We start from the raw sequence: 23,989 nt of genomic DNA, 5'->3' as shown, positions 1-23,989 counted from the left end.
GTCAAACCGTGTCCCAGCTGTTGCGGAACTACAAATCCCATGAGGCATTGCAGGACTGACAGTTGAAAGCATTACTCCCAAAGGCAGAGACATGATGGTACTTGTAGTTTCTCAACGGCTGGAGGGCCGCAGTTTGACACCTTTGCCATAGACCTTAGATGGCCTTGGGATGTACAGCTATTTTTTAGCTGCATTGGTCCGTTCACCTGGATGTTCAGTTTTACAGATGGATCCAGACTAAGCCACAATGTGTGTTTTAGGGGTGGGCGGATGTAAACAGACATTTGTCAATTTACATGTGCTTACTTCCGAGTACGTTTGTTCGCAGAAAAGATTGGACATAAATGTATGTAAATAACAAAAATGCAGCGCTAATCAATAATGCATTAAAATATCAACATAAAAGCCCAAATAAATCCTCAAATAAATGAGACAGGTTGCAGGAGAAGATTCTGGCATCATAAACTGTCAGCAAACACCCGAATAAATAAGCCCTTTACCGGACGCTCAGACCGTGTAATATCGGTCAATATGCCCAGTACATAAGGAATCAATGAGGCAGGTAATTTTTCACTAAGAATTCTCCTTAAGGTGATGAATACTCCTCCTCTTTAAAGATCTTCAAAAGCTGTAAAAATTCCTATCCAATATTCAAATAAGGGATATAAAACAAAAGCAACTCATAGTGTAGTATTTCAGTAATGTTTTGACAAATTTAATAAAGGATCTACATACATCAAACATTAAAACAACCAACATTGAATGTGAAATATTTCAAACCGAAAATTTGGCCCCTGATGACGAAACGCGTTGGCTGGAGCTTCGGCGTGTGACGTCACCACGTTCTGGAAGGACGGCAGCCATATTTTCGGTTTGAAACATTTCATCACCTTTTTAAGGAGGATTTTTGGTGAAAAATTACCTGTCTCATTGATTCCTTATGTACTGCGCATATTGACCAATATTATACAGTCTGAACGTCCGGTAAGGGGCTTATTTATTTGTGTGTTTGGTGATGGTTTATGATACCAGAATCTTCTCCTGCAACCTGTCTTTTATTTGAGGATTTATTTGGACTTGATATGTTGATATTTTAATGCATTTTGTTATTCACTTTTAAATTTGCCTTTTGTGTGCAAGCTGCTTTTTCTTACTCTAATGCTTTCTTGAATTTAGAGTGTGGTTACATCCAAGTGCAGGTTTTTTGTGTTTTATATATAAATGGATGTAAGTTTGATATAAAATGAAGTCATCCTTCTAGATCTACTGACAGATGTTCAAACTGATGTGACCTGAACATCCTCCTGCACATGCTGCAGCTTGCAGTGTGTCCCTCGCAGCATTTTAGTGCCAGCCACACTGCAGGCATACTGTCAACGTTTATGGCAATCTGTGGCTGGACACTGTACTGAGTGGTACCAGCGTTTATAGACAATTCAGGGATAAAGGGTCATGGGCAGTTTTCTAATAATGATGGTGAACCATGATTGCACAATGAGTGTCACCATGGCTGCTTGTAGTCACCACTGAATCATGTGACATGGTGAAACACAGGCAAAAAAATCGAAGACTGTTGTCACCCCAGCAGTTGGTGCCTAAACGTTACTTTTATGGCAGGATCATCCGATATTATAATGAAAGCTGCATGTTTTTAAAATTTGAAAGAAACTTTAGAAATGACACTAACTTGTAAAGTTCACATAGGGTTTTAGTGAATGGGTTTAGAGCTGCCGTTTAATTTAATGGCTAACAAATCTGATATGTGCTTGTTCTTTATCTTTTCAGCATCTCCATTATTGTTGTTTTGCCAATCGTCGAGATGTCAGATTAGTTGATGCTGGTGGCACAAAATTGGATTCCACAGTAGTGGTGAGTGGCTTGGAAGATGCAGCGGCTGTGGACTTTTTTTATTCTCAAGGGCTCATCTATTGGACCGATGTCAGTGAAGAGTCGATAAAGGGAATCTCATATAATCAGAGCAAGAGCTTGCAACATGTCATCATCTCTGGCCTGGTGTCCCCAGATGGTCTGGCTTGTGACTGGATTGGCAAGAAACTTTATTGGACGGACTCTGAAACCAACCGGATAGAGGTTGCTAACCTCAATGGCACATTAAGAAAAGTCCTCTTTTGGCAAGATCTGGATCAGCCCAGAGCCATAGCCTTGGATCCTGCTCATGGGTACATTTTTATTTATTTACTGCAAACTTTCTGTAAAGTGTGTTCATCTTTACCTAGCATAGACTTACATGTTAAAAAGGAGTTTTTAGGGAACAAGTCAAGCCAGTGAGTGAACTTCTTGTGCTATCTGGCAAAACACTGCAGGTATGCTACAGTTAGTGAGTTGAGATAGTTCACCTTCATCTTATATTTTTGTAATGCATTGTCCCTGGATTTTAGAGGCCTCCTTAACTATGGGGTGTTTGGGTCTGCTTAACCACTTCCCGACCGGCCGTTGTATATAAACAGCCGGACGGTGGCAGTGCAGGGTCGGGTGGCCGTCTATAAACGGCCTCCCCGCACCCTGCTTGTGCGCGCTCCCTGGGAGCGCGCAGCACCGCGATCCGGTGCCCGCTGTGTCCTCCGGACACAGTGAAACACCGATCGTCGGACGGGACCTCTGTACGAGGTCCCGATCATGTGATCACTGATTGGCCAATCAGTGATCACATGCAAAAGTAGTAAGCAAGATGTCACTTGTGACATCATTGCTTACTACGTGTGAATTCTGTGATTGATCACAGAGGTCACATGGGGCTATTCACAACAGCCTTGTACCATGTGACAAGCTGTGACCAATCACAGCTCACTCAGTATTTCTCAATGAGTGCAGGAATGCACACAGAGAGAAAGAGAAATGATTGCTTTTACATCCTATATGGGTATAAAAAGCAATCGGTAAAAAAAAAAAAATCTTCATCACCCCCCACAAGTAGTACAGTGTCACCATGGTGACACTGTACTGCTAGGGTGACAGTATGTAAAAAACAAAAAAAAAAAAAAAAAATAATATAAAAAAATAAAATAAAAATGTAAAAAAAAATTTTAAAAAATTATAATTTTTGGTTGTAAACTAATTTTGTTTTTTTTTGTTTTTTTTGCTAAAAAATATAACGGAATACATTTTGGCAAAGATGTATGATGAAATATTATTTATTTGCAAAATTTTATAAAAAAAAACACTTTTGTTCAAAATATTTGGACTTTTTCATTACATAGCAAAAAAAAATAAAAATCCCAGTGGTGAATAAATACCACCAAAATAAAGCTTTATCTGTCTCAAAAAAATGGTAAAAAAATTAATTTGGGTACAGTGTTGCATGACTGCGCAATTGTCATTCAAAGTGTGATAGCGCTGAAAGCTGAAAATTGCCCTGGTCAGGAAGGGGGTAAAAGTGTCCGGTCTGGAAGTGGTTAAAGAATCTGTGTTGTGTAGTTGTCTCTTTTTCCCTCTCTCTCTCTGCTTGTATTAAATGATGATTTCACTTTTGGGAACATGTTCCACCTGTTTTTTTGGGTGGAACATGTAACATGTTCCCACTCCTGCAGCCTCACACCGATTTCCCCCCCATTGTATCAGCAAGTCAGGGATCTTCTCCATGCACCCACTGTCACAATTTAAAAAAAACGGGAGTGTGAGCTGGCAGCTTGTAGTTCTCAATGAACTACCAGGGCACTAGTGAGTGCCGTGGTAGTTCATTGCTTCTTCCTATCGGTGTGTAACTGCCTACCTGTACGAGGTACAAGCAAACAATTTATACTGACAGTCTGCATGAGCCCTGCATTACACCCACAATCTGCTGATTGGGGGTGCAATGCTTTCCAGGCTCCTACCAAAATAAATAGAATGAATAGTATCACCCTACTCACTCTGCCGTTGGTGGCTAGGGGTGTCAATCACCGGGTCCCAGCCTGCGATTCCCCACCTGCACCCGGCGGTCGTCAGGTAAAGCTGACGGGAGAGACCTGTGTGTAAACACAGGTCTCTCTCCTGCCAGCAAGGACATGCTGCTTTGTATTTTTCTGCACTTTTTTTACTGGATATGTTTTTTGGCAAAAAGTAAAAAAAAAAAATACACTCAAAAAAAATTTTTTTTTTGTTTATACCGCAAAAAATAAAAAACAGGTGATCAAAAACCACCAAAAGAAAGCTCTATTTGTGGGGGAAAAAGGACATAATTTTCCTTTTTCCCGCTCCCCCCTCTCTCCCCCCGCTCCCCCCGCTCCCCCCCCGCTCCCCCCGCTCCCCCCCTCTCTCCCCCCCTCTCTCTCCCCCCCTCTCTCTCCCCCCGCTCCCCCCTCTCTCCCCCCCTTTCTCCCCCCGCTCTCCCCCCCTTTCTCCCCCCGCTCTCCCCCCCTTTCTCCCCCCGCTCCCCCCTCTCTCCCCCCCTCTCTCCCCCCCTCTCTCCCCCCCTCTCTCCCCCCCTCTCTCCCAGACCTCTCTCCCCCCCCTCCCCCTCCTCTCCCCCCCTCTCCCCCTCCTCTCCCCCCCCTCTCCCCCTCCTCTCCCCCCTCCCCCCTCCCCCTCCCTCCCCCCTCCCCCTCCCTCCCCCCTCCCCCTCCCTCCTCCCTCCCCCCTCCCTCCTCCCTCCCACCTCCCCCTCTCTCTCCCCCTCCCTCTCTCCCTCCCTCCCCTCTCCCCCCCCCCTCTCCCCCCCCCCTCTCATTCCCTCCCTCTCCCCCTCCCTCTCTCATTCCCTCCCTCTCTCATTCCCTCCCTCTCTCATTCCCTCCCTCTCTCATTCCCCCCTCCCTCTCCCCTCCCCCCCCTCCCCTCCCCTCCCCCCTCCCCCCCTCCCTCTCCCCTCCCTCTCCCCCTCTCTCTCCCCTCCCTCTCCCCCTCTCTCCCTCTCCCCCCCTCTCCCTCTCCCCCCCTCTCCCTCTCCCCCCCTCTCCCTCTCCCCCCTCCCCCCCTCCCCCCCTCTCCCCCCACTCTCCCTCTCCCCCCCACTCTCCCTCTCCCCCCCTCTCGCCCCCTCCCCCCCTCTCCCCCCACTCTCCCTCTCCCCCCCCTCTCGCCCCCTCCCCCCCTCTCCCCCCACTCTCCCTCTCCCCCCCCTCTCGCCCCCTCTCCCCCCACTCTCCCCTCTCCCCCCCCTCTCGCCCCCCCTCCCTCTCTCCCCCCTCTCCCTCTCTCCCCCCTCTCCCTCTCTCCCCCCTCTCCCTCTCTCCCCCCTCTCCCTCTCTCCCCCCTCTCTCTCCCTCCATCCCTCTCCCCCCTCTCTCTCCCGCCCTCTCTCTCTCTCTCCCTCCAGCCCTCTCTCTCTCTCTCTCTCTCCCTCCAGCCCCCCCTCTCTCTCTCCCTCCAGCCCTCTCTCTCTCTCTCTCTCTCTCCCTCCAGCCCTCTCTCTCACCCCCCCCCTCTCTCTCTCTCCCTTCTCCCTCTCAAATAACCTACTCTCTTGTCTTTGGAGTATAGAAGCTGGAGGAAACCTGCATGACCACTGGTAGAACATGCACACTCCATGAAGGTAGATTCCTGGATGAGATTGGAGCTAAGGACCCTAGGGTGTATCTTATGTTTGTGATGTTGCTGAGTATCTCTGGATATAATAGGCAATCTTATTCTTTGTGTGAGAAACACCAGGATGCAGATTTCACACTTATGTGTGTTAAAACTCCAGAGGAAGTCAGATTGGGTGTTAATTGTATTACTGGAGCTTCTGTAAATTGCAATGTTTTGACCCCAGGAGTAAAGGAAAGAGCAAGGTTTAAAAAAAAAAAAGCTGTTTAAGGCTTTACGTGAGTAACTGTCAGCACTTGCGTTTTAATTGCAGATGTGTGTATATTTCTAAATATAAATAATACATTTTGAAAAATACTTCTTTGAACATGTGCATGTAAATGCCGGTGCCAGCTTCTGGGCACCTCAATAACAGATGTATCTTATTCTGTACGGCAGTATTCAAGAGCCCTTAAATGTATAGAATAGTTTTTGTCCATACTGCATCTTTAAAATGAACTTTTGTGTGGACTTTAACCACTTGCGCTCCAGAGGATTTACCCCCCTTCCCCCCCGTCCTGACCAGACCATTTTTTTTTGATACGGTGTTGCACGGTCATGCAACGCTGTACATAAATGAAATATGTCCTTTTTTTCCCCCCACAAATAGAGCTTTCTTTCAGTGGTGTTTGATCATCTCTGTGGTTTTTATGTTTTGCGCTACAAACAAAAAAAGACTGACAATTTTGAATGCACAAAAGAAAACATTTTTTACTTTTTGCCATAAAACACGTCCAATAAAAAAATTAAATCAAACTTCGTCATAAATTTAGGCCAGAATGTATTCTACTACATGTCTTTGCTAAAAAAAAATCCCAATGGGTGTAAATTGGTTTACGTGAAAGTTATAGCATCTACAAATGGCGGTATATATACTGGAATAATTTTTTTTTCTTTTCCTAGTAATGGAGGCAATCAGTGATTTATAGCGGGACTACGACGGGCATTCTGACACTGGGAGGGAACTGACTGTCACTGACATCTCCAATGACACTAATACAGTGATCACGTGCCCCCTACCTGGGCATGCAAATATATATACACACACACACACACGCGTGATTTTGCGCAGCCCTGCCGCCCTGTAGCAGTATTTCTGCTATAGGGAAGCAGGCATGCGGTTACAGTGTTACTAAACCCACAACAGTAAAATCAGTGCATATGCAGTAAAGCATGCTTGTTATACTCACTGTGGAACCTAAAGGGTTAATCATCTGCATTGTGTAAAAGTGCTGTTTTGATCTTGACTTATCTGGTCCTCTGCATTCTTCCAGTGTCCCCCTCCTATCTCCTGAAAGGACATGACCTATGTGGAGAAACTCTGCACATGCTCAGTTTAGTGTGCATTGCTAGAGAGGTTTTTTTTTTTCTTTGGAGAGTGCATGCTGTCAGCACAGAACCAATCAGCACTGTCCTGACAGTGCTCAGGGGTTCTGCATCCTCCTAGAGCAGAAAGAAAAGTCCTACAAGCTTTACCAATGCTCTGCTGGACACTAGTAGAAGTCACAAGACTGCTCCAACTGCTGATGAAAAAAGGTATTTAGCAGTTTATATTTACTACAATAATTCCATTTCCATGTATTGTATACTGTGGGAGACCAGATATAGTGAATGCAGGGTCCTGGGTTTAGTAACACGTTAACTACCTGTACAAGAACTTCCATTGTTACTGTCTAACCCAGAGACATTAAAGTGGTACTAAACCCAGGACTCTGCATTCACTATATCTGGTCTCCCACAGTACACAGAATATGGAAATGCAATTATTTTAGCAAATATAAACTGCTAAATACCTTTTCTCATAACCAGTATATAGAAGTCTTGTGACTTCTATCAGTGTCAAGCTGAGCACGGGTTAATCTTGTAGAAGGATTTTTCATTCTGCTCTGACTGTCCTGTGGGGCTGCATGACCCCTGACCCTATGTTTGGACAGTGCTGATTGGCCCTGTGCTGATCACATGCACTCTCCCAAAGAAAAAACAGAACTCTCTAGCCATACACAGTATACTGAGCATGTGCCGAGTGACTCCAAGAGTTCTGTACTATCAGCAGATGGATTGGAAACAGTAGAAGGGGAGGATCAGAGAAGACAGAATCAAAACAGCCTTTTTACACAATGCGGAGGATTAACTCCTTAAGTTCCACAGTGAGTATAACAAGCATGCCTTTCTGCATATACAGACTGATTTTACTGTTGTGGGTTTAGTAACACTTTAAAAGCAAGCTATATTCATGAGATTAGCAAGAGCTATTCTAATGGACCTGCCATGCAAGTAAAGACATTGAATACTTTTTTTGTCATTGGAAGTTGAAGCTGCGAAGGTTGTATATTACATTTCACAGCATGAAATTCATCATTTAGGAAGATTTAAATGCATATTTATGACAGTGTGAACACCTAAGAAGACTTTGTATGCTTTAAAACTGAAAAACGAACTTGTCCCCTCAGAAAAGTCACAGCTTGGACTATGGATCTGGCTGTGCATGCAATTTAGTGTAATAGCTGTTGCCACAGACAGTGAAGGATAGGATATTTATAGCGGACATTTGTAATGAAATAAATGTACATAAATTCCTGTTTCCTGGAAGCCAGCTCCAGCTTACATTTCTTTACAGAATTTGACGGTTTGACTGTCATGTATTGAACAATGGATTCTGTTTTAGGAGTTCAAAATTTAATAGAAAGACATCTCTCCAACGTCAGCAATGATCTTCCTGTCCTAGACTTCCTATTTTCAACGCAGTGTATCTTGTGTTTCAATATGTTTCATAATATGGGCTGGTCCTATCATGTAGTGCTTGTTCTAATAAGATCTGATTGTTAGAAGTTCCTTTCATAGCACAGCCAGTCCTCATCTGAGCATTCGTTCAGATTGTTCAGTCAAGTGTGGGACTGGGCAGTGTATGACCACTACTACAACTGTCCAGTTGCCTTGCATATTGGCTATTGTTCAATCAAACCTATGAAATAATGTACTAAGTAGGTATGGTTTTTTTTTTTTTTTTACATGGAGCTTGAACATTTACAGGATTGAAGCATATCTAAACCCAACCCTGCTCCACTCCAACCCGAAGTCTCGTTGTGACAGGAGCATGATCAGAGATAGACATTACCTCTATATTGGAGCTAACCAGCAACTCCAGTTGTCTCTGTTCAATCAAAATATAATCCAGTCTTGAGTACGTTACATGTACTGGAGAGAAGAAGGTGTAGTCTTTCTCTTGGATGTTTTACTCTCCAAGAGTTGGTCAATTGACCTTGATGTAGTAATTTCTACAATGATTTTAATTTCCTACCACCCTCTCTCGAAGTACCAGATGACGCATCCAATTCAGATCTAGACACAAATGTGGGCAGCACAGTGGCTAAATGGTTAGCACCATGGCGGTACTAGGGTCATTGGTTTGAATCCCAACCACGGCACCACCTGCCTGGAGTTTGCATGTTCTCCCTGTGCCTGCGTGGGTTTCCTCCGGGTACTCCGGTTTCCTTCCACACTCCAAAGACATGCTGGTAGGTGAATTGGATCCTGTCTAAAATTGTCCCTAGTATGTGTATGTATGAATGTGAGTTAGAGACCTTAGATTGTACACCCCTTGAGGGTTAGGGACTGATGTGAAGGTACAATATATATGTAAAGCGCTGCGTAAATTGACGGCGCTATAGAAGTACCTGAAATAAATAAAAAATAACAACAACATCTGTTATATTGCCTTAGATATGGTGAGTTTAGTTTTCCTTTTTCAGGCTTTTTTTCCCCTCTTTATTTTCACTTGGTGTTCCTGCTAGGAACCGCGTCCAAGAGTTGCAACGCACACATTAAATGGAGAAAAAGCAATGCTGTCATCAAAGGATTAGGACTACAATAGCCCCCCCTCCCCTTTCTCCTGTTTTTCATAACATAGAGGGAATGGGTCCTGTAGTATTTAGAGATCGCCGGCAAAGCGTGCAGAATGAGCAGAGAACAGTTATCAGGGCCAAATAGGAGAAGTTCATGGTTTGGGTTCATATACCCTTTTTAAAGTGACAGCAGGGGTGTGGAAATTTTTTGAAAAAAAATGCTTGTCTAGGGACTAAATTGGGGCCCCAGTCTACTTGTCCTTCATGACAATCTATTTGTCCTGATTACATTTTTTTTTTTTTAACCAAAATCTGATTTGAATCAGAAGGGTTTTTAGGAATGTCGGGGGGGGGGGCTTTTAAAAATAAAAGAGGCTTTATGGCGACTTAAAAATGTAATATTTTTAACATGGCGCTGTTTATCTCCTCCTCCCTTCCCTGCCTGTCTCCAGCATGGCACCCTGGGACTAGCAGGGAGGGGAGAAACCTTGCAGTAATGAGCACCGATTGGCTGCTCATCAGAAAAGGGTGGGGCAGGGCTTATACTTTATTCATTTCGCTGCCAGAGCCGTTTTTGCGTTTTTTGCACGTTTAAAAAAAATAATTTTAGGCCTGAAGATTACACAAAACTCCCAAACATGATATATTTTCTGAAAGCAGAGACCCTAGAGAATAAGATGGTGGTAGTTACAATTTTTTATGTCGCATAATTTTACTGCAAATTTTTTGTAAGAAATACAAGCAAGTTAATTTTAGGGCACAAAAAAAGCAATAAATTACCCTTTTTTTGCACCGAGTAAATTGATATCCAACTTCTTAAACCTTAAATTTGTGCAAGCTCATGAAATAGTGACGACCTTCAGTACTCTATATTCTCTATAGGTCGACACTTTTAAAGCTCCTTATAGGTCACCAGTTTAGCGTTACGGAGGAGTTCTGGTGCTAGAGGTATTACGCTCATTCTGGCATGCGTGGCAATATGTAACGTGTATCGCAATCGACAGTTTCATGCGTAGGTTCCCCAGTGTGTGCTTTTACATTGGTATGTGCATATATGTGGGGGTGGAGGGCCTCAATACTTTTTTGGGAGGGGGGGGGGTGGTATGTGCTTAGGTGTAATTTTACAAAAAAAACCTTTTTTTTTTTACCACTTATTTAGCCACTTTTTTTTTTCATCATATAGGGGACAAAGTCCCCTATGTGATGATTTTTGGTGACAGGTTCTCTTTGAGACATCCAAGCTCTAAAATACCCTGCATGTCTCCCCTTTGCTCCACTGAATGTAATGTAGTGCACATCTGTACCATATCACATTCATTCCTGGGGATTGTATTACAATCTCTCAATGTGGACCCAGAATTTATATTGTAACATCACTTCCGGGTCAGCACAAGAAGGAGCGGAGTGGACTTGTCTGCTCTTCTCTTTCCTCTCTAGCTGACGGCGAGCTGGGCCCGCAGATGAGCAAGGGGAGCCCGGGAAACCTCACGCCCGGGGCACGGAGAGGCTGGCACTGTGTGAAAGCAATCAGCGGCAGCGCTGCTGCCGATTGCTTCCCCCTGAAAGTTGAGCTTGCTGCTTGCCCTCAGCAGGGCTAAAGGAAGAAAAACAAAAACTACCTGCCCGGAACTACATGTCCCGGGTGTCAGGCAATAGGAATCGAACATCCCTGGACACTAAAGGTAATTTTTTTAAATTGAAATAATAAGCATGTGATACTCACCTGCTCTGTACAGTGGTATGGTCGATTGCTATGAGGGCACATGTCTGCTCACTCTCGAACTGTGTGTCTATTATTATTATTATTATACAGTATTTATAAAGCGCCAATGGTTCGCTCAGCGCTGTACATTACAAAGGGGGACAGAACATGTGACAGAACAATACCAATGCAATGCAAAACATGAGGGGATTGAGGGCCCTGCTCCTTGGAGCTTACAATCTAGGAGGGAGGGGATAGTGGTACAGGAGGACATAGCCGTGGGGGATGGAGTGGTAGGAAGAGTGGAGGAGGCCGGCAGGTTAGCAGGGGGTGGGGTAGGCTTCCCTGAAGAGATGGGTTTTCAGGGTGCGCCTAAAGGAGAGGAGACTAGGTGATAATCTGATGGGTTGGGGCAGGGAGTTCCAGAGGATGGGTGACACCCTGGAGAGGTCCTGGAGGCGGGCATGGGAGGAGGAGACCAGGGAACTAGAGAAAAGGAGGTCCTGTGAGGAGCGGAGTGTGTGTGCTAGGCGGTACTTGGATATTAGGTCAGTGATGTAGTACGGGGCAGTATGGTGGACAGCTTTGTACGCTCCATAGACACACAGTGAGGCTTAGCCACACCCCCCGCTTCCTCTTCCTCCTGCTCACTGCATTTGATTGACAATGGCTCCTGCTGCTGTTAAAATCCCTGTGTGATAGAGAGGGGAGAAGAGATGCAGCCATGCACAGTGCTGGATCGATTCTCCCCTCTCTTCCCCTTCATGCACGGAAGGGGGGAGGACAGAGCAATAAACTGTTGTTTTATCTTATTGCAGGTTAACGTTTTGGATTTAGAATCAGTTTAACCCTTCCAATGCAGCCAGTGTGAGGGTCACATGATGGCATGTGAACAAACTCCCAGCTGATATAGTACCAGGAAGCTTGTTTATATTTTTACTGCCAGCTGCTGTTTTTCACATTAAAGTCATTTGAGTGTTTGTGAAGTTTCCCTATCACTCCTGTAAGCTTGCAAGTGAGCTTGGCAGCTCCCTTGGGATAGCAGTATAGCTGTGTGTGTTTTTCTTTAAACATTTATTTTTTTTTTTAAAAGAAAAGTTTTAAAGTGGTTGTAAAGGCTCAAGGATTTTTACCTTCATGTATTCTATGCATGAAGGTAAAAAACCTTCTGTGTGCAGCAGTGCCCCCCCAGCCCCCTCAATGCTTACATGGAGATCTAGCAATGTGCACAACAGCCTTGGCTTCCTCAGGTCTCTGCCTCCTCATTGGCTCCCACTGCTGTCAATCACAGCCAGTCCGCCAATGAGAAGAGAGGGGGGCAGGGCCATGCCGCGGTTCCGTCTGTGAATGGACACATGGAGCAGCTGGTGTCCCCATAGCACCCGACAGGAGCCAGGAAAGCCTGCGGGGTACCCGAAAAGAGGAGGCTCCAGGCTGCTCTGTGCAAAACCACTGCACAGAGCAGGTAAGTATTGACATGTTTGTTATTTTACAAAAAAAAAACCTTTAGTATCACTTTAATTAAAAAAAAAAAAAATCAAAGCCTCTTGTCCCCATGATTTCAAATGTATGTGTCAGGAGTACAAACATTTGTGCATCACACACTTTATGTATAACTGTCCATGCCAAGGTAAGAACAGTGATTTTGTAGCCATCATAATTTAGTAACTCTGATGAACTGTAAAATCTTTTAAAGTTTTGCCTATAGACAATTTTGGCTGTAATAGTTTTCTGCTGTTTTGATATCCATGAAAATATATATCAAAATATTTTTGATATCCCATGAAAATACAGCTTTCAAAAACAGTAGCAGAAATGTCAGGGGGCATAGAGATTTGCAACTGCTACCACTTAATTCTTCAAGGTCTTTGCTTTGAAAAAGTTTTTAAGAGTTTTAAGTAATCTTCAGGCCTAAAATGTGCATTAGAACACGTACAAAAAAGTGGAAAACAAGGCTTCGGCAGTGAAAGTAATGATTGAAAATTGGGGAAAGCGCCTAAGCAATCAATCTCACATAAAAATAAATGTGCATATATTAAACAGATATATTAGGAAGAGCTGCTAACTAGTCCCTGTGGACAGGGTGGTAAATTGAAACATAATGGAAGCAATTCTCTTCAAATTAATGTATCTCTAGATATTATAGGTGAGTGAACACACACAATGAACTAATGTAAAAAATTCATATAAAAAAATAGATATAGTAACAAAATTGATTAACCAATCAGTGAACAAATTGAATAAAAAATATAATGGGCCAGTGTCCAGCACAAAAAAAACCCTATATATTCTAAAATAAAATATATATAAAAAAAATATACAATTAATTCTAAATGCATGTGTCAAACATAAAAATTATAAAAAAAAAGTGTCCAAAAAATATAATAAATTCATAAACCAGTATATCTTTAACTTCTCATATAATGTGAAAAAAATTTGAAAAATCCACCACCAAAAGAATTGAATTCACTCACCAGAGCTCCATGCTGGTTGTTCTCTCACCATATTTTTTTGACACTCACCTATAATATCTAGAGATCTGTTAATTTGAAGGGCGCTGCTTCCATTATGTTTCAACTCGGCAGTGAAAGGACTAAGCAAAAACTGGACAAAGAAAGGTCCATGTTATTGAGTAATAGCCAACACAACGGTTTCATATTTTTGTAATGTTAATTTTTTATCTGTCAATGTTTCTAAAAACGTTTTTTCCAAAGTGACAATGAAATTACAGCCAGATATAATCAAATTCCAAGTTTTAAGTAATTTCACTACTCAGTGGCACAAGGAATTCCTGTAAGGGGAATGGTTAAAGTACCCAGTCCTATAAACCCTTCAGATAGTTGCTTGAAAGATCATCATCTTGCTGAGATTGTTGACATTGCATTTTGGCTCCGAGGGATGAACATATGCCAGTGAGTAGCTGCCTCTATTTTAAGCTCAACCACTGTTAGTGAGGTTTTCAAACTACCAGGTCCTTTATCCTAGGCTCTAAAATGATTACATGAAGAACATGCCTCTTGTAAGGTTAGGACCAGTGCCAGTAGCTTCAAAATGCATGATCGGAGATGGATTTTCCTATTTAAAGGGACTCCAAACTTTTGTATCTGCTAAATATTAACCACCTACTACCATTATGTAGAAAAAAAAAAATCAAGGTGCTGGATGGCTGTTGCTGGAGTGATATTTGTAATCGTCACTCCAAAAATACCCATCGAGTAGCCGTCCTGCCGATTGATGAAAATAAACAGAGACTTGTGTTTACATCTGAGAGCCCTCCCCTTTCTTAACAGAGAAAAGGGTGGAGTCAGGAACTCATGAATGATGAGTCTTTCATTAGTTCTGTGGTTGCTGTACAGGTTTTTTTTTTTTTTAACCCTCTCACTACTCATTCTCTCCACATCTAAACTTCAGCTTGCCTCTGTGTGGCTTGTATATCAAAACTTCACCTCCCTTATCTTGCACATCTGCACATTCAGCCCTTCATCTCTGTGCTCTCGCTGTATGTGACCAGCACATTTACCCTTTAAGCACCTCCTCCCTCTGTATATGATCTATATGCATTGTATCTAGTACTCCATACTCTAACCACCTACAAGCATGTTTCATCATTTCCAAAAAATTGGAATAAAAACATGGAGAAAACTTTCTGAAAAGGGGTCATTTAGGTGTGTTTGTACTGTTCTGGCATTTTTATTTTAACAGAAAGTAAGGGAAACTGTTTTTTTCTTTTTTTTTTGGTCTCTTAATGACAAGCCAGTGGTTATTAAAGTAACATTAACCTAATTTGTTTAAATTAAAATAACAGACGTGGTTTTACTTACCTAATCTGTTTAATGGTTTTGTATAGAGCAGCTCCAATCCTCCTCTACTGGGGTCCCCCGCCAGCGCTCCAGGCTCCTCCTCTTTGGCGGGTGCCCCTATGGAAAGCCGCATTTCATGTACGCACCCATGTGGGTTTGATCCAGAGCTGCCCTGTCTGTGTCTACTGACACAGAGTGGGTGGCTCAGTCCTGCCCCACACTCCCTCGTCACAGCATTTATTTACAGCAGTGGGAGCCAGTGGCTCTGCTTCCATCAATCTGGCCAGTGAGGAAGAAGACTGCAGCAAGAACCACCGTTCTCAAGAACATCGCTGGATCGGATCAGGCTTAAATAAGAATGGGGGGGGGACCTGCAGCACAGAAGGGTTTTTACCTTCATGCATAGATAGCGCTGTACAACTACTTTAAGTGCAGACAAAAAAAAATTGTGTCACAAATGATATAACATTCTTTGGGGGTGGGGGGGGTTACAATGTTGCATGACCAAGTAATTGTCAAAGTATTGCAAAAATGATGGTAATGGTATTACCAGGCTGGTACTAAAGTGGCTAAAGCAGATCTTTCTCCCTCTTCCCCCCCCCCAAATGTTTTCTAAACCCCTTCTTACAGTGTGGTGTTGTCTTCAAAGTTCATATACTCACCCATGCAGTGTTGTCCTGCATAATTCTATTCTCTTCTGCCACTGATTGGGTCTCGTGCTGCCATATTCTTTGTGACATATTTGGGAGGCTGCTCTTCATGCATGATATGCATATCCCAGGAGGCACAGGGAGCACAATGCATGTCATTCACCTAGACGAGGGACTTACATGGGGGGGATATGGGATATCCCATAGTAAAAAAAAAAAAAAAAAAAAAATTACATGTATATTTGTGTAGAAGAGGGGTGGAGAGGAGACAAGCTCAATTTGAGGGTGAAGATCCTCTTTAATGAAGACTGTATTGAATATGTAATTTTAAATTTTAAGTACCAGGTATACATTTGTTGGTTATTTTTCATTCTTGCCAACTTTAACATGATTGTGCAACTCTTATGATTACTTTAAACTGTTGTAGACACCTTGATCTAGTATAATATTCTTTTGTTCCCCTGACATATAGAGAATCTAGAACCATGAAGGCTCCCTCAGATCTTTCAATATTATTTTCAATGGCACTCCAACACACTAAAGCAAACGCACCTCCAGCACTCATGCGCTGCAGGACACCAAAACACACAGTAATGCACTAGAATGTTAATTATGGTGCGCTTTGTTGGAAAAAATGGCACACATCTGATTTTCGGGCCGCTCTGATGTGTTGGTAGTCCATTCAGTTGAATGGGTATCCTTAAGGAAAGCACATTAGTGTGTGATATACCGGTTGGTAAATGCTGTGCAACAGACCAGAAAGATCTGAATGGGCCCTTAAGGTTTTTTAGGTAAACGTGTGAAAAAAACATAGGCTGGATTTAAATCTTATCAAATTGTAATACTGCAAAATTACTTGTCGGGGGAATTGGTCAAAAAAATGGCAGCATATAATAAACATGGACAGACTGCATTAGGAAAGTAGAAAAAATTTTCTGAAGGGGACAGACCTTCGATATAAAAGTTGGTAAATGCCACAAAATTATAGCCTTTAAAAGTACAAGAAAATGGAATCGGCACGTCTGTAAACCAGTTTTAGCGAAATCTGTATGTTGATCACTTCATAAAGCTGGAATGTTTGGCATAGCTCCCCTTTTTGAAAGCCTCTTGTAGCCAAGGTTGGCACAAATGATACAAAGCATAAATAAGGAGCATAATTCAGACCTCTGAACAATGAAAGTTACATTTTATTTTAATAATCTCTCAACAGGTTTGATATGTATTTCAAGACAAAACTGGCAAAGCTAATTAGTGAATCTATCTTAATACATACAGATTTTCCATGGATTGTTTTTTTAAACACAATGCAAATACATAAAAATCCCTATTAACCTGTAAGAAATCAATTGAACTTGTAACTTCCTGTGTCCCATCTTTTAGCTGCACTAAAATCCTTAGCAATGTACAATTAAAGGAAAAAAGCCTGGAAAAAAAAGAAAGCTATCACATCTAAGCACTGTACTAATTATTTGCTTTAGGTTTGCACTATCATAAACACATTTTGAACAGCAGTGAAGGCATTTCAAAACAAGCACTTATTCACTTCTGTAGCTATAATCATTGTGAAGGAATTAATTTTCAAAGCTCAAAACAGAGGCAATGAAGTCTGAGCTTATTTCTGTGAGAGTAGATTTTGGCATTTTGTCAGCCCTTTAATTTAGACCAGCGCCAGGTTTTTCTAGAGGTCACCATACACTATATAAGCTAATTTGACGGTTTCCTTTAGGCTCCATTCACACTTGTTCAACTCCAAGGTCGTGCAGTTTCCTTTGCGACTTTACATTGTGACACTGATGATGGGTGCAAATTGGATGCTACTTTGGCTTTGACAGTTGCACAACTGTCGCATTTATTAACATTAAGATGCAACTTTCATACAACTTGTAACAGTTTACATTGCAGTCAGTGGCACAAAAGTCGCATCAAAGTAATGCAGAACCTTTTTAAAGTCGCTGCAACTTTAAGTTGCATAGATTTGAACATCTTCCATTGAAATTCATGATCATCGACTTATCATGTGTCTTAAGTGTTCAAAGTCACATGCCTTAATATGACAAATTTTTTTTTAATTTCTTAATTTTCCAAAGAACTGTTGGAATAAATTACAACTTCAGAAAACTCTCCATGCTCTTACTAAATACCTTGAACTGTCTACTTTCCAAAAAGGGGTCATTTGGGGGTATTTGTACTGTCCTGGCATTTTCGGGCCTCAAGAAATAGACAGTCAGTACATCAGGATTGATCAATGATACGTAGCATAGCTGCAGCCACCGGGATTGTGTGCAAGTCTGACAAGTTGTCTCCTGGCTGTCAGATGCAAGAACTCCATCACTTCCATGTTCTCCTCTCCGTTTTCCTGGCCATCATGATCAGTGATCTGTACTGCATTAGATTTAGTGGAGCACAGGGGAGACATCCGAGGTGTTTTAGACCCCTGATGTCTCATTAAAGGGAACCTGTCACCAAAAATCATCACATATAGAATTTTGTCCCCTATGTGTTGAAAAGAAAAATTTAAGTAAACATGATTTTGTAAACAATTAAAGTTACACCCCACCACATAAAATCCCCCCCCCCCCAATTTTTTTTCTTCTTCTTAGAGGCCCTCCACCCCCATTTATACACACGTAAGAATGTAAACATATTTGTCGGGTGCCTACGCATGAAAACATTCATAACAATACACATGCTGTATGTCGCCATGCACGCCAGATTGAGAGCAATAATTCTAGCACCAGACCTCCTCTGTAATGCTAAACTGATGACTTGTAGGGGCTTTTAAAGTGTGACATTTGGAAAATATAGGGCATTAAAATTTGTTGCCATTTCACTGGCACATGCAATTTTAAGGTTTGACATGTTGGATACTATTTACTCGGTCCAACCTCATCTTTAATATTTTACCAAAAAGCCTGGGTAATTTATTGTGTTTTTGTACTCCCAAATTAACTTTCCTGTATTTTTTTTTTCAACTTAAATTTTGCGTTTCCTAGACCTTTGCGGTAATATCGTGTGATATAAAAAACTATTGCGTTCTTTCTGCTATCTACTTTCAGAAAATATATAATGTTTTCGAGGTTTGTGCAATCTTAAGACCTAAAATAATTTTTTAAACATCTTAGATTGTAAATATAATTGTGCAAAACCCCCCGCACCCCCCCCCCTCAAAAATGGCTGTGGCAATGAAAGGATTAAAGCCTACTTGGACACTGTGTACTACCTACCTTTTAAAGGTGTGTGGCTTCTCCAGGGCTGTGTGATGCAGTACCCAGCTCCCACCCCCACCATCTCCGCTTCCAGTACTTGGGTTCCTAGGCATCTTCTTTGGCTGTTGGGCTGCTACTGATAACTCCTTCGTATGTACATGGGTTAAATCGTCACCGGCATCTGGCCTTTTCCTAGAATCTTACAGATGTCAGGAATATGCTGAGTGTACACAGCATAGAAAATTAAAAATTGAATTGCTAGGTAGTAGTAATATTTGGCAGAAGAGATATGCAAATTTCATCTACTTTTTCTACTTATTTTTTTTCATGCTGCTTTATGAATATATAAATAGTTTAACGTCCATAGTCTGGGCACAGGGGCATTTTAAGTTTGGAGAAATGTTTATTAAAGCAGCACTTAAAGTAGAACTATAGGCAAATTAGTTTTTTCATTTTGGATAGAGCAAGGGAGGGTTATAACCTCCGTCAGGTTTTTTTTTTTTTTTGTTGCTATCTGTGCAGAGATTTCCCTTCACTTCCTGTCCCATAGCCAAACAGAAAGTGAAAGGAAATCTCTGCAAATTAAGGGAATTCCTTGGGGTCCCCCAGGTCACCAGATCTAGTGCCCCCATTGAAAGATGTCCCCACTGTTACTCTTTTGGGGACAACCCAAAATTTGAGGATTTTATTTTACTTTCAGTGTTAATAGTAAACAGGACATATAGAGAGTATGAATCTCCCTAATAGGGGCACAGACAGCAATAAAAACTGAAATCCCTCTCCACTGTATCCAAAATGGAAAAAAAGATTTGCCTGTAATTATACTTTAATTGTATCTGAGCACCACAAAATTAAAACTCTGTTTAGTATTTTTTTTTTCAATATTCAAAGCAAACTCACTCATTCATCTCACTTTGAAAATCATCCCCTAGCATTTCTAGCCACGGCCATTTTGAGTAAGGGCAGGTGATACAATGTAACCTCTACTTCCTGGAATTTATTTGCCCTTAGTTTAGGCATGCAAGCAGGAGGGTGAGAAAGCCCCTCCTCACCTCTTCCAGATGAAAGAAAGCCATGCCCATGAAGACTTCTGGGATAACATTTTGGCCTAGGCCTGGAAACCTGGAGGAAACTGAAACGTAAATAAATAAAAACATGTAATATAGGACACTTTCCTATCTATTTACTAATGCTTGTAGCATAAAGATGTAAAATAGTTCACGTTGATAGAGTAAAGTTCCGATTTAAAGGACAACAGGTACTGTTGTTGGTGCTCATCATGTATGTTGCGCAGTACACAGGGTAAAGTAACCAGGGAAACCACTTCATTTGCACCTTTTTTTCTAAACTCAGAAGTTGACCAAACAGTGATATCCATTACATAATTATGCAGTACTGTGAAAACATTTTGGGCAGGTGCGAAAAAATGCTGCACATTAGGAATGCTAATTTACACCGATCTGGTGCCCGCTGTATCCGGAGCACTGATCACTGTACGAGACTTCTGTGCGAGGTCCCGATCATGTGATCACTGATTGGCCAATCAGTGATCACATGAATAGTAGTAAGCAAGATGTCACTTCTGACATCATTGCTTACTACTAGTGAAATCTGTGAATGATCACAGAAATCACATGATACAAGGCTATTCACAACAGCCTTGTACCATGTGACAAGCTGTGAACAATCACAGCTCTTGCAGTATTTCTCAATGGCTGCAAGAATGCAGCCAGAGAGAAGGAGAAATTATTGCTTTTACTGCCTTTATGAGTGTAAAAGAGAAAAAAAAAAATCTTAATCACCCCCCCACACGTAGTACAGTATCACTGTACTGTGGTGACACTGTACTGCTAGAGTGACAGTATGTTTAAAAAAACCAAACATAAATATAAAAAAAAATTACAATGTAAAAAAAAAATTGAAAAATTTAATAATTTTTGGCTATGAACTAATTTGGGTTATTTATTTTTTTTACTAAAGAGATAGCTTAATACATTTTGGCAAAGATTTATGAAGAAAGGTTTGCAAAATTTTATAAGAAAAACACTTTTTTTCAAAATGTTTGAACTTTTTCATTTATATAGCAAAAAAAATAAAAATCCCAGTGGTGAATAAATACCACCAAAATAAAGTTTTATCTGTCTCAAACAAAAAAATGCTAAAAAAGTCATATGGGTACAGTGTTGCATGACCGTGCAATTGTCATTCAAAGTGTGATGGCACTGAAAGCTGAAAATTGGCCTGGACAGGAAGGGGGTGAAAGTGTCTGGACTTGAAGTGGTTAAGGTTTACTACCGCTTTAAATGAATTGGCCTAAAACTTGAATACGCCTGCAATACACAACTAAAAATGCCTGTATACACTTTTAAAAATGGTCAAAACGGCTCTTAAAAATTGCTCTGCTCAGGTGTGAATGCAACCTAAAGGTGTAAAGCTGATAGGGTGCAAGAAGCCTCCAGTGTGCTTCTGTTTTTATACAATAGAGGCTAAGAATATAGGAAGGATGTGTAATGAAGGGATCATCTCACCCGTTACTGTGGATACTGGGGGGGAGGTTTGTGTGCTGCTGGGGGGTGAGCTCTCAGTGGACTGGAGTCAGAATTTTTTCCATGTAAAATTCTTAACTTTAATATTATATAGTATACTATAATACATTATATTACACTAACATGTCATGTGACTTTTTTTGCCCCCTAGGTACATGTACTGGACGGATTGGGGAGAAGCTCCCAGGATTGAACGTGCTGGAATGGATGGCAGTACACGCAAAATCATAGTAGATTCTGAAATTTATTGGCCCAATGGGCTAACTATTGATCTAGATGAACAAAAACTTTACTGGGCAGATGCCAAGCTGAGCTTTATTCACCGAGCCAATTTGGATGGTTCTTTTAGGTAAACACTTTGCAAAAATCTTTTTGTACCTGAGCCAGTGCTGCTAAATTGGTAACCAGGAGCTGTTTTGTAGTCTGCATTCTTTCCCTGGAGGTCCTTATGTGCATGGGAAAAAAAATTGCTTAAAAATAGCTTCGCTTCATACATGTACATAGTTATGAGTCGGGAATCTGCAACAACCATGCAAATTACAGTGCTTTTGCCAAGCAGAATGCTAAATGCAGTAAACATTATGAATTTTCCAATGGAGTGCTTACCACAATTTAAAGCTCACCCACGTCTGACATGCAGGGAACATAGCCTTCTTGAATGGGAGAAAGCTTGCTCAAGTATTTGAAATTATATATAATTGTTCATTTCAGTGGGCACAGCCAAACCATGACATGTAAAGAAATGTATGGCCTTCTTACCATAGACTGAGTAAATGGTTTTTCCAGCAATGATAAAAGCTGGCATACTATAGTATTACTGTGAAATAGTTAACTGTCTGGAAGGGGTATCACTGCACCCAGTCAAGCTATGACCTTTTTCCAGCTCAACTGTTTAGCCTTCTTAAGTGTGGAATTTCACAGGAATTTTCCCATTATTTCTGGAAACCTTGCTCTGCTGTCAGTAAACAAGACAAAATTTACACTTAGGTTTAAAAAAGGTCAAAGCTTGACAGAGAACACTTTGTTGAAATAATATATTCAATGAGTATTACCTATTGAAAAATTACTTTAAACAGACAAGTCTGTAATATAATTTGTTTAAGGCAACTTTTTTTTCCTTTATATTTGCCTTCGGGGAGGCTTAATATGATACCACTTCTTACAATACTTTCTTAGATACTTGTAAGGTGTTCTCCTGGGGCATGCTCAAATCTGCTATCTCCTTTATTAAAGAACCCTTCACAAGCTAACAAGGTCTCCTTTATTAAAGAACCCTTCACAAGCTAACAAGGATCCTGTCAAGGACTGCAAAGAAGCTAAATCCCTCTTCATAGCAAATCCCACCCCTGAGCAACAAAAACCTTCTACCTCCATTTTTAAAATTGTAGTGCAATGGGCTCTGTTTTTACTGATGTGGATCGTATATTAAATAGCCTTTGTGTATTCCATAGACATACACATGCCTCTGCTCTTGCTAGAACCAAAGATGATATATATGCCTATTTAGGGCCCTACCTTTTCCTCAGTTGACTACAAACTAAGTGCAGATACCGGATAAAGAAATCGGAGACTAAGCTTAAACAAGCAGTCTTGGTCCTAGCTGCTTGTTAAGGCTTCAGGCCCAGAATAAAAAAATATATTTGGATTTAATTTCACCTGTCTTAGATAATGGAGGTGACCCATTTGTTAAAGTCTCCTTGTATAGCCACTCTAAGTACAATGCTACAATTGTACTCTTGTAGAAGGCTCATTAAGACCTTCCTACAGACCCATCTACTTATTGAATCTTGACTACAAAATACTAATAATCCTGGGCAACAGATTTAATCTTGTTTTACTTTATCTTGCTTATGATGGCCAAACGGGCTTTATACCTGAAAAGTCAACCACAAATAATAACCATAGGGCTGAAATTGTGTCTCAGATGTCAGGTTATATTATAAACATGTTCTTTGGCCTCTCTAGACATGGCTAAAGCCTCTGACTATATAGAATATCCCTTTTTACATGTCTGCCTTTACTGCTTTGGTCTGAGTGCAAATTTTTTTCAGTGGATTAAAGCCCATCTCCAGGCAAAAAAAATAAAAATTTCCCTTGCAGCGGAGCTGTGCCCGCACTGCACGGATTAACTGCTTGTTTTTCTCTTGGGGAGAGGAGAAAGGAGATATACTTGCCTAATCCTCCCAGCACCAAGCCTGTCCAGTACCCCTGTGCTCCAGCGGTCTTCAGTTGTGGACTGTTCCTGACGTTATCAAGCCCAGGCTCCATAGACCAGGAAGAGACCACTGCTTGACCATGGCGAGTGCCATTTTCCAGTGGAACGAAGGATTGGGTGAGTATAAGCTTTCTCCCCGCTCCTAGACAAAACGAGCAGTTGACTTGTGCAGTGTTTTTTTTTGTCTGGAGTTGGGCTTTATTGTACTTTACTGCCTACCCACAATCTAATATTTTGATTATTGACCCCATCTTGCAATCCTTCAAGAAAATATTGGTCAATTAAAGCAAAATAATAAATGTGATCTGCAAGTATTGTTTAAGCTACATGTCTCTGCTGTAGGTAGAATTATGTTGGTTAAATGAAACTACGTTACAAAAACCCAAAGAGTAAGTTGGATTGGCCTTGCTGGCTGGTTTTATATTAGCCATTGGCTCCTGCTGCTACTAATTACAACCAGTGAGGAGGGATCAGGAAACTCAGAGCTGGCTTGGGAGCAAGCCTACAGCAGCTTGCTATGGGGGCA

The 23,989-nt window shown here is 41.5% G+C and overlaps 1 protein-coding gene across 1 annotated transcript in view; it reads left to right on the top strand.

Moving 5' to 3' along the window:
• The first annotated feature begins 1,804 nt into the window (after positions 1-1,804).
• LOC149441589 (low-density lipoprotein receptor-related protein 5-like) overlaps positions 1,805-23,989 on the top strand; it is a 202,042-nt gene continuing 179,857 nt past the window's right edge. The window contains exons 1-2 of the mRNA XM_089657151.1: positions 1,805-2,180; positions 21,400-21,597. Of these exons, the coding sequence (XP_089513277.1) occupies positions 21,404-21,597 (194 nt within the window). The 5' untranslated portion in view covers positions 1,805-2,180; positions 21,400-21,403. The remainder of the gene's footprint in view (positions 2,181-21,399; positions 21,598-23,989) is intronic.

The sequence above is a fragment of the Staurois parvus genome, unplaced genomic scaffold (assembly GCF_062004578.1).
Source record: "Staurois parvus isolate SC_StPar_1 unplaced genomic scaffold, SC_StPar_1.0 ptg000970l, whole genome shotgun sequence".
In the NCBI taxonomy this organism is placed as follows: Eukaryota; Metazoa; Chordata; class Amphibia; order Anura; family Ranidae; genus Staurois; species Staurois parvus.
This window is presented reverse-complemented; position numbering and strand designations above follow the sequence as displayed.